Source organism: Trachymyrmex cornetzi, unplaced genomic scaffold (assembly GCF_001594075.2).
Source record: "Trachymyrmex cornetzi isolate Tcor2-1 unplaced genomic scaffold, Tcor1.1 scaffold24, whole genome shotgun sequence".
In the NCBI taxonomy this organism is placed as follows: domain Eukaryota; kingdom Metazoa; phylum Arthropoda; class Insecta; order Hymenoptera; family Formicidae; genus Trachymyrmex; species Trachymyrmex cornetzi.
In genome coordinates this window covers 936399-950141 of record NW_017297060.1, presented here as the reverse complement: position 1 = coordinate 950141, position 13743 = coordinate 936399, and the positions used below count along the sequence as shown (strand labels likewise).

Here is a 13743-nt window from a genome sequence, read left to right as displayed (position 1 = left end):
AATGAGATTCCAATTATAATAGGAACTGAGATATTACGCTCCAGTGATTGTGTTTGCTGCGTGTGTAGAAAAAACAAAGCGCTACTTCTTTACGATCATTACAAAAATCTAAAGCTTGTAGCATATCTCTGCATGATTACTCATGATTATAAACGTACTTACGAAAAACTAGCGATAAATATGCACTGACTATTCATTTTTCCTTTTTTCAATAATGGTATACGAGTAATCTTAACAAAAAGTTGTCATATCAAAACATGCTACAATTACAATGTTCATGTGTAAAAACGTGCAAAAATGATATCATTTAACTGCGGGTGCTATCTAGAGTCATACTGACACTATCGGCCTTTTACAACGAAATCCTAAGAGACACATTGCGATAACGCACCATCTGCGCTTATTACAATAAATCTTACTTTATATTTATCGATTTAATATCAGGAGATATTCTGCGCAGATATTACAGTCTGAGAATGTAGTCATTCCTTACTAGTCTATTCTTCACGCACGTAAGCAACTTCATCTCAATCTTATGACCATGGAACTTTCTTAACAAAAACATACACAAGATTTGTTTAAATAGTTATAAAACACTAGTAAAAATTTTATCGCAATAATTTCTAGCAATATTTTGAATAAAACATGTTAAATTTTATTGAACGCTTTTGATAAACATTATTATTCAAACTATAAAATAATCTATAAAATTCAACCTCTCTGTTATAATTCATACAATTATATATTTTAAAATAATCACATCAGAAATGTAAATTTTAATAATCCAAAGTATTAATATTTAGAATTTATGGTTAAAAATTAAATAACAATTTAAAAAAATATTATAGCTAAAAGTTTTTATGTTCTCCGAAAATCATGTACATGTCACGTATCACAAATAATCCATGTGTTTTAAACAATATCAAATAATATTTGTTCAAGAGATGAATAGAGAGATTTCAGTCATAAACTTGACAGAAACTCTTTAAACGTTTATCTTATAAATTCGTGTGAAATATTTAGATACTGATCTTACCTTTGAACGCACACTGGTCCGAATGCAATCGTTTACACATCCTTATGTAATACGATTATGACCGTTTTAACCGTCAGTGTCTCGATTTACTATTATTAATCTATCGTATACTACATACAAACATAGGAGCAATTATCCTACGTTTGTGCAGTTACAATAATGCCAAACAGATTGGCTTGTAAACATTAGCTGAATTTATTATTTCAAAATCTATACAAGATGAATTAATCTCTTACAAGGTGAATGTGTATTAACGTATACACATGTACGATTTTCATGGTTAAGATTTGCCAACAAGATACAACTGTACAATATCTTTGCAATAATCCAAAATTGTATATATGTTCATTTAATGAACTTACGATTATAATATCTCAAAGTTCGTTACATAAATGTACCTTATAATCTAATTTCAACTTATTAGATAAAATAGGAGTATCATAAAGCGAATAAAAGATCGCGACTAGAATTAATATATTCGACTAGATTCTCACCTTGCAAAAGTTTCTATAAAAGAAGATTTAAAAGTCTTCACAAGTAATCTCATACGATGTGAGTAATAATATTTAATTTGCGCTTAACAATAAATGCTGTTTGTATGTAGGATACTTCTAACTATTATTTACTATGATTGTACTCTATTACTAAACAATATTAAAAGGCCGTTACATATTTCATCGCTTTGAAAGTAACCGGTGCCACATTTTGGAAGCGCTAGATATTTTTATTCTTTCCACGTGTCTTATTCGGAATTATTGGTCGAATATCGTAGTTAATATTGCGAGACAATGTAAAAGTAAAGATAAAAATGATAACTATTTCTTAAATATCACTGGAAGCAAATTGTATTAATCTCAAGAGGGTAACATAATGTAATATTGTCAATATCATAAAACTGAGACAATCGTGAAATTATGTATCACGTGGTATGCCAAACTTTCGTCTCTTAAAAACAACAATTTGTAGCACTTCCATGCAGAGGCAATAGGTACTTTAATATGACGATGAGAATGATAAGTTATCCTATAAGGTTAATCTATTTTTTCGGCAGGTAAACCGTGACCTACGATCAGTTGTTCTTCAGGAAAGTCCGAAACCACAGTGATGTGAAAGCCCATATTTGCAAAAGCTATCACGTATTCACATAGCGAAAACCAACTAAATGCTGTTCAAAATAATAAATATTGTTTATGTTTTTACTTTAAACTGTAATAAATATAACATTTGTAACAATGTTTCTTACCCAAATCGTGACACAGCAGTCGATGTTTTAAGAAGAAAATAATAAGAAAGATTGTACTGACGAGACTCGTCATAAAAAGCACTTGTTTGTACTGAAGACTTTGTGCATTTGGAGTTATTAAACGACCCAATCTCACAGCAGTCAACATGTATGTGAGCGAGCTAATCATGAACACTATGAAAATTTTTTCGTGCACCGCTGAAATATTTTCATGTCATTTACTAAAAGTGCATTCGAAAACATGCTATTAGCGCTGTTTATGTCATTCTATTCTTGTTTTATGTCTAATGAATACAATAAATATAGAATAACACAAACAACGTTAATAACATCAAACGTTCTATCCTTCAATAATACGTTAATAGCAGATATATGAAATTATGAGTTACTTACAATAATTTTCTCTGTTAGAAATATATGTTACACCAGACAAAGCTGCTATCTCAGCAATGTTTAGCCAGTAGCATAGGTTTAGGAGCCTGCTCCCTGTAATTTGTAGAGGCACATCTTCAATGTTCTTAAGTATCTTGTAATAATATGAATGATAAACACTGGCGATAACCAGTCTAGGACCAATATGTAATGCTATACTGATACGCCATAAATATCTCTGTGGAGATACTCCAGTAATGGCTGAGATCGATGGAAGAATATTATAGACCTAAACAAACCAAGAGATATTATTTGTCACAAGTCTTGCTTATTTTAACAATGACTAATATGAAACTTTTGCTTACCCTACAATGAGTTTCGTGAATATCGTCCTGTTGAAATATATATGCTGTGATGAAGCAGAACAATAGCGACACAAGTGGTAAGCCAACTGTCGCCAAGCACAGCCTACGGAACGACAGTGCAAGGTATATGGAACTTTTGTTGCTCACAACATTATTCAGTTCCATATTGACAGCACCGCTTAACATCCTGACATTTGTGCGTGAAGCTACGAAGACACGATAACTCGAAGAGTAGATCCCAGTCAGATAATTGTGCGATACAGATTCATGTTGCTCTCCAACCTTGCATCTCCATTCAATGATCCATCACTCCGCATGCCACGATATCCCTGAGACAAAGAAGATAGAAGATTATCATTCGTTGACGCCCTTGAGTCATTCATTCGATGAGATCACACCGTGATCCGAGGTTGCCGGAGAAACTGAGAGGAACTTGGTACCCACATCGAGCGAAAATACCACATCTAATTACGAGCGAAGGACAACAACGCGCTCGTTCTGCGGACACTTGCGAATTGCGAAACCTCCCTTGATAGAGATAAATCCGCGTAACGAGCGCGTTGATAGCTACGCACCGCCTCTGGTTTATCGCGCGAATTGCTCGATAAGAGCGTGGGATCTGCATCGCGCGAATTGAGAAAAACAAACAAACATCCGGAAACATCTCGGGACTCTCAGGAGTACCTCCAAGAAGCAATTAAATCATGTTACACATGAGATGTTTTCCAACAAGAGACACAGAAGACACGGTATAACACAGTGAATCGCAACATCTTTGTTGTCTGCCAATGGTAAACAGGGATGGAAATGATTACTGTGTTGTACTGTCTCTTGCTGGCAAACACCAGTAACGTTGTGTATATTGCAACACCAATTTGCGTTAATTCCCGCGTTACTTATCGCAATTGTATTATTCCGGCACCGCTCGTCTCACCTGTGCGATTGATTTTAGAAATAACCTGCCAGCTCTATAAATAGCGGGCGAAAGGGCAAAATCGCGGCCGGGTCATCATGTTCCTGACGTTCGCTTTGTCCGAGTTCCCAAAGACTGCGGCGGAGCCCGATAGCGGAGAGTCAAATCAAAATGTCAACGTGCGTGACGATTCTAAACGAATGCGCAATGCCGAAGCACTGCGGAGTGCGGATCGACTGACACCTCGCTTTGTCTTGCGACGAATCGGATTCTCCGGAGTTCAATCACGAATAATTGATGGCAGGCGAACTCGCCGAGGAAGGTTTCTCCGATTTTCGGAGAAGATCCTCGGCGACGAACAATTAGGAAATTCGCCTCCTCTCTCTCAGCTTGTCTCAACTCGTCACGATTAATCGTATCGTCTGCTACGCCGCTACGGACGTTCCAATTCCCCTCCCCAAGATGTACTTTCTGTAGAGTTTTCGCGCCTATGAGCGGAACTTTTGAACGTACTGCGTTTGACCTGAGAACACGATTGTATTCACAAACGCAAACGTAAAATATAAACATTACTGGACTGATTAAATTTTTAAAACGATAGAATTATCAAAGTAGTAAAACTGATTAGTTTGTAATGTTTTATAAAATTTATAAATGCATTTTCTGAGATTTCTTGCATAATATATGTAAATAATTTACTTTACTTTTTATTTATTCTTTCTTTTTCAAATATATATATATATAGATATGTTAATTGCCAATAGTTTTTATCTTTTTTAGTACCATAAATCATACATATATTTGTGATCATTCATATTATTTAAAAATTTGTTGACTTTTTGTATCTGTTTTGCAATGGTCTTGTAATTTTACAAGAGAAGTCTCAAAGGTATTATTTACGAAATAGATAATACAAGATTCTCACAACATATCGGTTCATAAAGAACTTCGAGTTTCACAATTATATGTCTTGAGAAAAACGTTAAAGATGAGACAATATACTCCTAAAGTATCCTGTTCAACTTTTTTTTATTTTTAATGCAAGTTAAAATGTTGTAATATCATGATTATTTTGTCAACCGAAATATTGGATAATAACTTATACAGCGTCTTGTGATTTTGTTATAAAGATAATTATATTTATATAATACAAATTTAATTTTATATACGCGCCCGTTGATTCTGCTGACTCTCCTCTTCCACTTCATATTCCATTTGGACTCTCGCTCGAGGTTTCTTTTGCACCTTTCGTTTTTTGACAACTTTCGGTCCTTTTGTCTTCTTGCTTGTGGACGGAGTGACTAAATCCTAATAAAACACGAGCAATTTATATCACGACTTGTAATGCAACAAGCCTTACTTTGATCTTGAGAATTCTTACCTCGATATCACTAGCTTCGGATTCAAAGCTATCGGATAATTCAACTTCTTCTTTCTGTCCAGAGTCACTATCTTCATCCTATACAGCATTTATAATGTATTTATAAAAAAATATTAAAGTAATTATATTTTAGTGACTAACTGTTTCATCATTTACCATAGAAAGCTCTTCAATGTCGTCATCATTGTCCTCATAGTCATCATCGTCGCTATCAGCTTCAACATATTCTGGACCATATTGTTCAGTTTCTCTGTCATCTGCTTCTAATTCCATTTCCAACTCCTTCTCAAGTTCTTTCTCTTGCTCCTCTTCATGCTCGCTTTCTGCTTCACTTTCACCTTCAACTTCAACAGCCCCAACAGCCTTATCAAACACTCGTTGTGGGAAATTGTAAATACCTTCATACTGAAATATGAAGAAAATAACATTTCTGAAATATAACTTAATCTTTATATATAATTTTATAATGAATATAAAATTCAATTACCATTCCTTTCTTCAACCTCTCCATAAGCTGTTTTTCAATTGCATTTTCTAGTTTTGCAGCAATCAAAGCCTTTTCTTCCCTACGCCTTTCTCTTCTTTCAATTTTCCTCTGAAGCGGTACAATTTTCTTCTGTCGTCTTAATCTAAATTTTCTCATACGAATAAGATACTGTGTGATCTTGAGAAATCTTTGCTTACATTTAGCCTTTATAAAACCAGGCCAGTAAAGAAGATTTTCATTAATTTGATGTATGGCTTTTTCAAAATTCCTAGACAGTTTGACTTTTTCCCAGCTATTTTTAGGTGTATGTATTCTAAATAAAAGAAACTTAATTAATATTCAAACTAATGCATACTAATATACATGTAAAAATATAACATATATATACATATAAAGATGTATGTACATATTGTATAATATACATAAAGATAAAAGTTCATTTTATGGATGCTACAATTATGTTCGAATTAAAACTAATCTTTGTTTCTCTTTGTCAATGTTCATAAAATTTATAATTTTAAGTATTATAACAAATGCTACAGATTAGTAACTACCGTAACTACAATTCATATGTTTAATCTACCTTTCTGCAGTTCTCATGTAGAGATAAATAATACCATCTTCTTCTCTAATCGTAGCATATTGACTGTTTGCAAGAGGGCACGCAGCTCTACTGCATAAACCAGTAAGATTAAATTCATTTCTGCAGAACCGCTGTGTCTTCGTACTGCAAAAGAGATGTTAAAATTATAATGACAATAAGGCTGTTACAATTTGGCTATGTTTGCTTCAACGCTTACAACACTTGTGAGCATTATTCGTCCTTGTTTAATATTTATTTAATAAACAGCAAGGATAAAACGACCTTATAAAGTGTTGTAAGCCAACAAAGCCTTTGTTGCACATTTATTTTTTAAGGACATACTTACTTTACTTTGAAAGAACAGAATGATTTATTGATAACACTCCACACAACCTGTAAAATTGTTGTAAATAAAATCGCAATAAAAACTAAAAACAGTTAAATTAAACTGTACACAGAGCATTTACTTACGTCGTCGTGCTGCATTTTGATTTATTATGATTCAATAACGAGAACAAATATTATAGCAATTATAAATAATTGTCACGAACACATTATTCGATAACAACAGAATAAACGTGTTTTTAGTATATTGTACCACAGACGATGGATTACGCCTTCGACAACTTCACCACGAGGTTACCTTACCAGCGATCAGAGGTTATGTGACGCCATAGATGAAAAGACTTGAGAGTGGCTATCCCGGTCTTTTTCACGCAATATGTTAAACAGCGCATCCATTTTTACGATCTGAAAACTAGGTACCGCCAGAGAAGGTTTCTCTCTGTTTACCCCGGATCTACAATAGATTTTTAAGCTTTAAGCCATAAGGAATGGACGAATCACAATCAATTATTCTCCTCGCATTCGACTGTAGTTGGTCATTTTCTTACGGCTTAAGGCTTAAAACATCTATTGTAGAGATCCGGACTTATACCATCGACGAGATACCATATTAAAGACCGACATCTTTACAGGAATTTGCTCATCGTTTGCTCACGAATGCTCCGTCGGAATTTTCGTTTGTACACCCTTAGTTCAAAAGTTATACGAAATTTAAATTATGGGGTCCAACTTCACGCTAGCACCCCAATATTAAAATCGAATATTTTTTTCTTGCATTCGTTTGCTCACGATTGCTCCGTCGGAATTTTCGTTTATTCACCCTTAGTTCAAAAGGTATACGAAATTAAAAATATTAAAAAATCGAATATTTTCTTCTGCATTTGTTTGCTCATCCTTTGCCAGAGAGGTTCCTCTCTGCCTTTGCACACGAATGCTCGCATTCGAACAGAATGAGCGTAAAAATTTTTTTTTGCAGAAATAGGTAGCGCATAAACAGCGCACAAATCCTGTTTATTTAATTTTCAAAATCGGTTGTTTTTAACATGTAGGGGGGGGGGGGCTGATTGGGCGCATTCAGTGAACTCAATAGTTGAGAGAGCGCTCACTGTTATTGGTGTATTCTCTTAGCTCATCCAATCAGAATTTTAGACTTAGAAGAATACACCAATAACAGTGAGCGCTCACTCAACTGTTGAGTCCGCTGAAAGCACCCATTGACGGCCTACTCAGCTACGCTCTAAAAAATTTTTTTTTGCTAAACGAAATGAGCGCAAAGTTTTATTTGCGTATATGGGTAGCGCATAAATAGCGCATTAATCCATAATTTTTTCATTAAGATTTGGGTAAGTTGGGGGGAGGGGGGGGGACAGCTAGGCCGACGTGACTTAGGAGTGAATATGATTGTTCGCTCCAAGAGAGAAGTGCCTTAAGTGTTGCAGCGCAAAAACCAAAAATGCCTGGAAATAGTAGCGTATAAATAGTGCAAAAATCCTGTATATTTAATTTTCCAAATCGGTTGTTTTTAACGGGTGGTGGGGCTGACTGCCAACTCAGCCCCTGTACAAAAAATTTTTTTTTTAGCTAAACGGAATGAGCGCAAAAATTTTTTTTGCGGTTATAGGTAGCGCATAAATAGCGTATTATTCCAAAATTTTTTCATTAAGGTTTCGGTAAGTGATGGGGCCAGCTAGGCCAACGTGACTTAGGGGTGAATATGACTATTTGCTCCAAGAGAGAAGTGCCTTAAGTGTTGCAGCGCAAAAACCAAAAATGCCTGGAAATAGTAGCGCATAAATAGCGCAAAAATCCTGTATATTTAATTTTCCAAATCGGTTGTTTTTAATGTGTGGGGGGGCTGACTGTCTGCCTGCTCAGCCCTTCCACAAAAAGTTTTATAGTAGCTCTTTGTCCATCTCCTGTCTCTCCTTTTTCCTTTCTCCCCTTACCTCTCTCCCTTCCACCCCCCCCCCCCCCATCAAATCTTTGAAATATTCCTCCCACTCCCTCATCCCTATCTTCTTATTTATCCCATTCCATCTCTTCCTTTCCCTGTTTACTATTTCCCACGTCGCCTCTCACTCTTCGCTCCCTCCACTTTCCTTTCCCATTTTTCATTCTCCTTTTTTTTCTTTGCCTTACTCTGCTTCTTATGTTTCCTTTTTTCTTTCCTGTATTCCTGCCTCCCCCCCCCCATTACCTTTCCTCCACTCCCTTAATACCCTTTTCACTCCCTCTTTTTCTCTACATTCCCTACCCCATCATCCCATTCCCTTCCTTTCCTTACCCCTCTCCTTTTCTATATTTCTCAAAATTTCCCTTATTCTTCCTTTCGTTTCCTTCATTCTCTCGTTCCCCTTCGTCTCCCTCCATACTACCTCCACCAATATATCCCTAAATACACAACCCTACCTTCCTATCATATTTCACAAAAAATTGAAGAACCTTTTATATTTCTGTAATATTACCGTCCTCCATATTAGTTCAACCATTTTTAATTTCCAAATTTAAAACACGGTTTCGGAACAAGCGTCTTCATAAACCCTCTAATACCAAATTCCATCATAAACTTAAATCTTTTATATTTCCGTAACTTTTTCGTCCGCTATTTTGTTCAACCATTTTGAATTCTCAAATTTTGAACTTGATCGAACTGAACGACTCCAAAAACCCCCTAAAAACAAATCTCACCCTAATCGAAAAATCTTTAAAATTTCCATAACATCTCCATCCGCCATATTGATTCAGTCATTTTGAATTTCCAAATTTTGAACACGAATTCGAAACGAGCAACCTCAAAAACCTCATGACACCAATTTTCACCGAATTCGGAGAACCTTTAGGATTTCCGTAACATTTCCGTCCGCCATATTGGTTCAGCCATTTTGAATTTCGAAATTTTTATCACGATTTCGGAACGAGCGACCCCTAAAACCCCAGAATACGAAGCCACATCGAAATCGGAGTACTCCAACATCCCTTTGAAAATACACTTCCAAAAAACGTGACACGCCAATTTTAATAAATGCTCCATAAATAAGTAAGTATATTGTAATGCTATAATATCGTATACATTGTCGTAAAATTATAATTTTTTTCTCTATACAATTATTATCTCTATATTGATAATCTTTCAGATGATGACATTAAAATTACAGTTTTAAATAAAACTTCAGTAATATTGAGTTTTAAACATATACATGTTTACAAAACTAAAGAATCAAAAAATTAGTACTATATTATCACTTTCTTACTTTTAATAACTTAAGGTATTTTAACAGGGACGCGACTCCCGTAAGAATATCGATCTTTAATAGTATCACATAGGTGTATACGTTCAAGTAGAGATAGCAGCACAGTATATAAAGTTACTACATTGATAAATACCGCAAACATCTCCACCATTTTGATGCTAAACGCGACCATTCTAAACTTATAATTATGCATTTATATAAACATATATTTTTGAGGGAAAATAAAGCCGTAAAATAGGTAAATTATTTTTATAATTTGTAATCAGTTTATTTATATGTAAGAAAATACATACGAATACTTAATTCATGTAAGTATTCTTTAATTTAATATTGGTTTATTTTTCATCAAAAGTTTTAATGCATAAAAGTGCGCGAAGTACAATTTTGAAGGTGAAAATACACATATCAACATATATAACCATCGAAAGAGGAAATAAATTTTATAAGAGATAAATGTTTAGTTTGATAAAAAATGCATAAAAAATTTTGATAGCTGCACCTAATGTGTCGATGAAATAATGCATTATGTGCACCATCCGCCATTTTCACATTAAATACTTAAAAAGATGAATATGCTATTATTGAGGTACTTTATACATATCATCTCGTGACTTTATAGGCTTTACAGTATAGAAATGGCATGAGAGAGAGAGAGAGAGAGAGAGAGAGAGAGAGAGAGAGAGAGACCTTTTCATGTTCATGCTTGACACTCGTTTTTAGCATCAAAACAGATCACGTGATCATATTTGACGTTAATATTCAACACACAGTTTTGACCACATGACTTATTTTGACGCTAAAAATAACAACATTAATTAAAAAAAAATTTATAATTGTTTATCTTACCTATCAATTATATATTACAAATAAAAAAGTTGTTACAGATTATCATTATTCTTTATATTTTCTGAAAAAAAGCTCAGTTTTAAATTTATCGAAGAACTTCCTTTAAAACATTCTCGATTATTTTATGTACTGCTTCGATGATTCAAATATGCCTTCGCTCAGAAGAGCTATATTAGATATTGACTAACAATAAGAGTATTTAATATTTTGAGAATGTGTTAGCTGAAGAGTTGCTTGCGAGGAAGCATCGTGTAGTCCCTCACGATAACTTATAACTGGATAATGGAGGAATTTATATTCGTGCGGTAAACCCCCTCCCCCTCCCCCTCCCAGCGTTGGCGAAACGTCAAGTTGTCATCGGTTCGATATTTCCGTGACTTCAGCCACGGTCAAGTTAAGTTTCTTAATTAAGAAACCGTCCATCTCGAAGCCTGTCTTCGTTAGCTGCGTGGGTCTCATGGATTTAACACAACGACATGACAAAGATGTAAGGGAATTTTGATAAAATTTTTTTTAAGAGAATGGCAGAAGCTTGATTGATGTTTGATGATATTGAATCTTTGAAAGAATTGACTAATTTACATTTATTTATATATTAGTTAATATATTATATGTCAATATAAAATCAATATAACAGTGTTATATTAATAGCAAAGAGTTTCGTTAAGCAAATCAAACATCGAGATAGTCGATTTTTTCAGGAAATTTTCAATTTTATTCTTCAAAAAAAATCTTCAATTTAAAACTTTATCACTAATAAAAATGTTATAGATGTTAAATGTCTAATAGTAAATGTTTGAAAATTTACAATAAATAAAAAGGCCAAAATTATCTTTAAAAAATACTAATTTTATTTAAGAAATGAGTTTGATCTTATTTATGGATATTGTTTTCTTAACTAAAAACATCTCGTTACATTATCCGATTATAAATACCCGTTTGATTTGAAAATGGCTACCTTTCGACGACTTTGATAGGTTGATGGTATCCAACATTACATCCACGTGTGTGGGACAACGGTAAAAAAACGACGATGGAATGCATGCGGAAAAAAGACACAACACAGTGGATATTCGCGAGCCCAAAGGGCGTTTACGAGTTTCCCGCCACCCCGGTTTTCGAGAGAGAAAGTAGAAAGAAAGAGAGCGAGAGAGAGAGAGAGAGAGAGAGAGAGAGAGAGAGAGAGAGAGAGAACACAAGGGAGAGTAAGAGAGGGCGAGCGCTTCCGCCTGATCGCCCACATACATTTTCGTTAAAACGCGCGTGTTCTGTCCGTTTCATTAATTTTAATGCCCGCCGAGCCCGTTCTGTTCATTTCTGCGCAACATATGAATATACCACCGTACCCTCTCTCGCGCGCATTTCCTAGTGTACGCGCGTATGCTCTCTTTATCCCTGCGAGCGACACGCGTGTGGTAGCGTGTGTGTAACTCCGTGTACCGCTGCACGGTTGTATTTAATTCGGGCATAGGAATGTATATGTGCGTGTGTGTTTGCGCGTATATATGTGTAAGGGTATACGTGCGAGGCTGCGTACGCGAGCGAGTAGCGGGCTCGCTCATGCGAACGCGCGGCCTCCTCTCCGCCCTCCCCCCGCGGGTTGGTTGATATTAATTAATAATCAGAAACAGATGCGGCCTCCGCTCGCGTCGCGCCTCTCTCTCTCTCTCTCTCTCTCTCTCTGCGCGTTTCGAAACGATAATTATTTAAGTGCCTCCTCTCTCGTTCTCTTCCTCTCTCACTTTCAGTGCCCCGTCTCCGGTTCCGAGCATTTTCTTCACTGTCGCGCTAAGCGCGGCGTACTAATTAAAGAGCGTTCGTCGGCGAATTTTACCAACTCTCTCCCCCCCCCTCTCTCTCTCTCTCTCGCTCCCTCCCTCTCTCATTATGCACGAATCGCCATCGTCATCGTCGTCGTCATCTTCACTCTTCCCGCGGGATTAATTTGTTTGCGCAACTCGCGGAAACACCCTGGAGACCTGGTGCCACATTTTACGTTCGAAACGCCGAACGAACAGGAAACGGTGGGAAACGCCAAGACTTTCTTTCAGCATTTAATAAGTTTATACTTAAAATTTCAATAAATTTGGAAAATATAAGTTAAGTATAAAGATTACTCTATGAATCATCAAAAATAAACTAACTTAATTAACTTCACAGTTTGTCTACCAAATAACCTTGTATTATTCTTAAGATTTTGAAAAAGATCATAATATTTTCTATAAGAATGACACAATTTGAATTATGTCGTTTTTATAAATAAGAAGAAGAGTCTTTTATATTGAATTAGAGTTAAGACAGTTTAGTGATTGAAGTTTAAAGAAGAAACTTTTATTTTTAATCATTTTAACTCATTAAGATAAATATAAATTGTTAATGATATTTTGAGTTATATTACTTTTGATGAATTATTTCAGATGAATTATTACTTGTTATAATTTTACAAGATATCAAAATTGTCACAATTCACACACTAAAGAATTTTATAATAAAATGTTGTTGCCACACAAGCCACTCTGTGACATACAAAATGGAAATGCAAAGTATGCGAGTTTACACTAAAGATAAGCGAAATCCTCATTTATTCTTAATAAAATCTTGCGTTTTACCGTAATCGTTACTTTTAATCAGTGAAATTTTCATTGTTTCGATTTAATAGAGCACAGGATCTCTTCGTTATTATTCACACGTGTTTGAAAAATCAATATCAAACTCGCCGATACGAGCGGAAGGATCGCCGTCGGAAGTTTTTCCACGGACGCGCGTCAGAAACGCGGAAAATCGAGGGTGAGGAGGTCCCGTAGTGGCGGACCAGCGGAAAGAAGGAAGAGGAAAGAACGGGACGGATGCGACGCTCCCGGATGGCGCTTAGCCAGCGACTCTCCCAGCAGTGTCTGCCTTAATATCCGCCACTAACATTA

At 35.4% G+C, this 13743-nt stretch overlaps 2 protein-coding genes across 2 annotated transcripts; both read right to left on the bottom strand.

The window, feature by feature from the left end:
* Positions 1–2067: 2067 nt before the first annotated feature.
* On the bottom strand, positions 2068–4410 carry LOC108761168 (post-GPI attachment to proteins factor 2-like). Its single transcript, XM_018507568.1, has 5 exons — positions 3701–4410; positions 3017–3345; positions 2673–2940; positions 2280–2477; positions 2068–2201 (listed from the first exon to the last, which is right to left on the bottom strand). The coding sequence occupies exons 2-5, from the start codon at positions 3200–3202 to the stop codon at positions 2068–2070; spliced, it is 786 nt and encodes a 261-aa protein (XP_018363070.1). The 5' UTR covers positions 3203–3345; positions 3701–4410.
* Positions 4411–5060: 650 nt separating this feature from the next.
* Rbm13 (RNA-binding motif protein 13) lies at positions 5061–7024 on the bottom strand. Its single transcript, XM_018507464.1, has 7 exons — positions 6852–7024; positions 6727–6773; positions 6381–6524; positions 5798–6110; positions 5467–5715; positions 5311–5388; positions 5061–5237 (listed from the first exon to the last, which is right to left on the bottom strand). Exons 1-7 carry the CDS (start codon positions 6864–6866, stop codon positions 5091–5093), a joined length of 993 nt encoding a protein of 330 aa, XP_018362966.1. The 5' UTR covers positions 6867–7024; the 3' UTR covers positions 5061–5090.
* Between the last annotated feature and the right edge of the window lie 6719 nt (positions 7025–13743).

Excerpts from the sequence above, each read along its gene's own strand:
- LOC108761168 (XM_018507568.1), bottom strand. The coding sequence starts at position 3,202 with ATGTTAAGCGGTGCTGTCAATATGGAACTGAATAATGTTGTGAGCAAC. Across the intron at positions 2,941-3,016 it reads TTCACGAAACTCATTGTAGG|GTCTATAATATTCTTCCATC; the intron begins GTAAGCAAAAGT and ends TGGTTTGTTTAG. Across the intron at positions 2,202-2,279 it reads ACTGCTGTGTCACGATTTGG|CATTTAGTTGGTTTTCGCTA; the intron begins GTAAGAAACATT and ends TATTTTGAACAG.
- Rbm13 (XM_018507464.1), bottom strand. Across the intron at positions 6,525-6,726 it reads TTCTGTTCTTTCAAAGTAAA|TACGAAGACACAGCGGTTCT; the intron begins GTAAGTATGTCC and ends TCTCTTTTGCAG. Across the intron at positions 5,389-5,466 it reads ACATTGAAGAGCTTTCTATG|GATGAAGATAGTGACTCTGG; the intron begins GTAAATGATGAA and ends AATGCTGTATAG.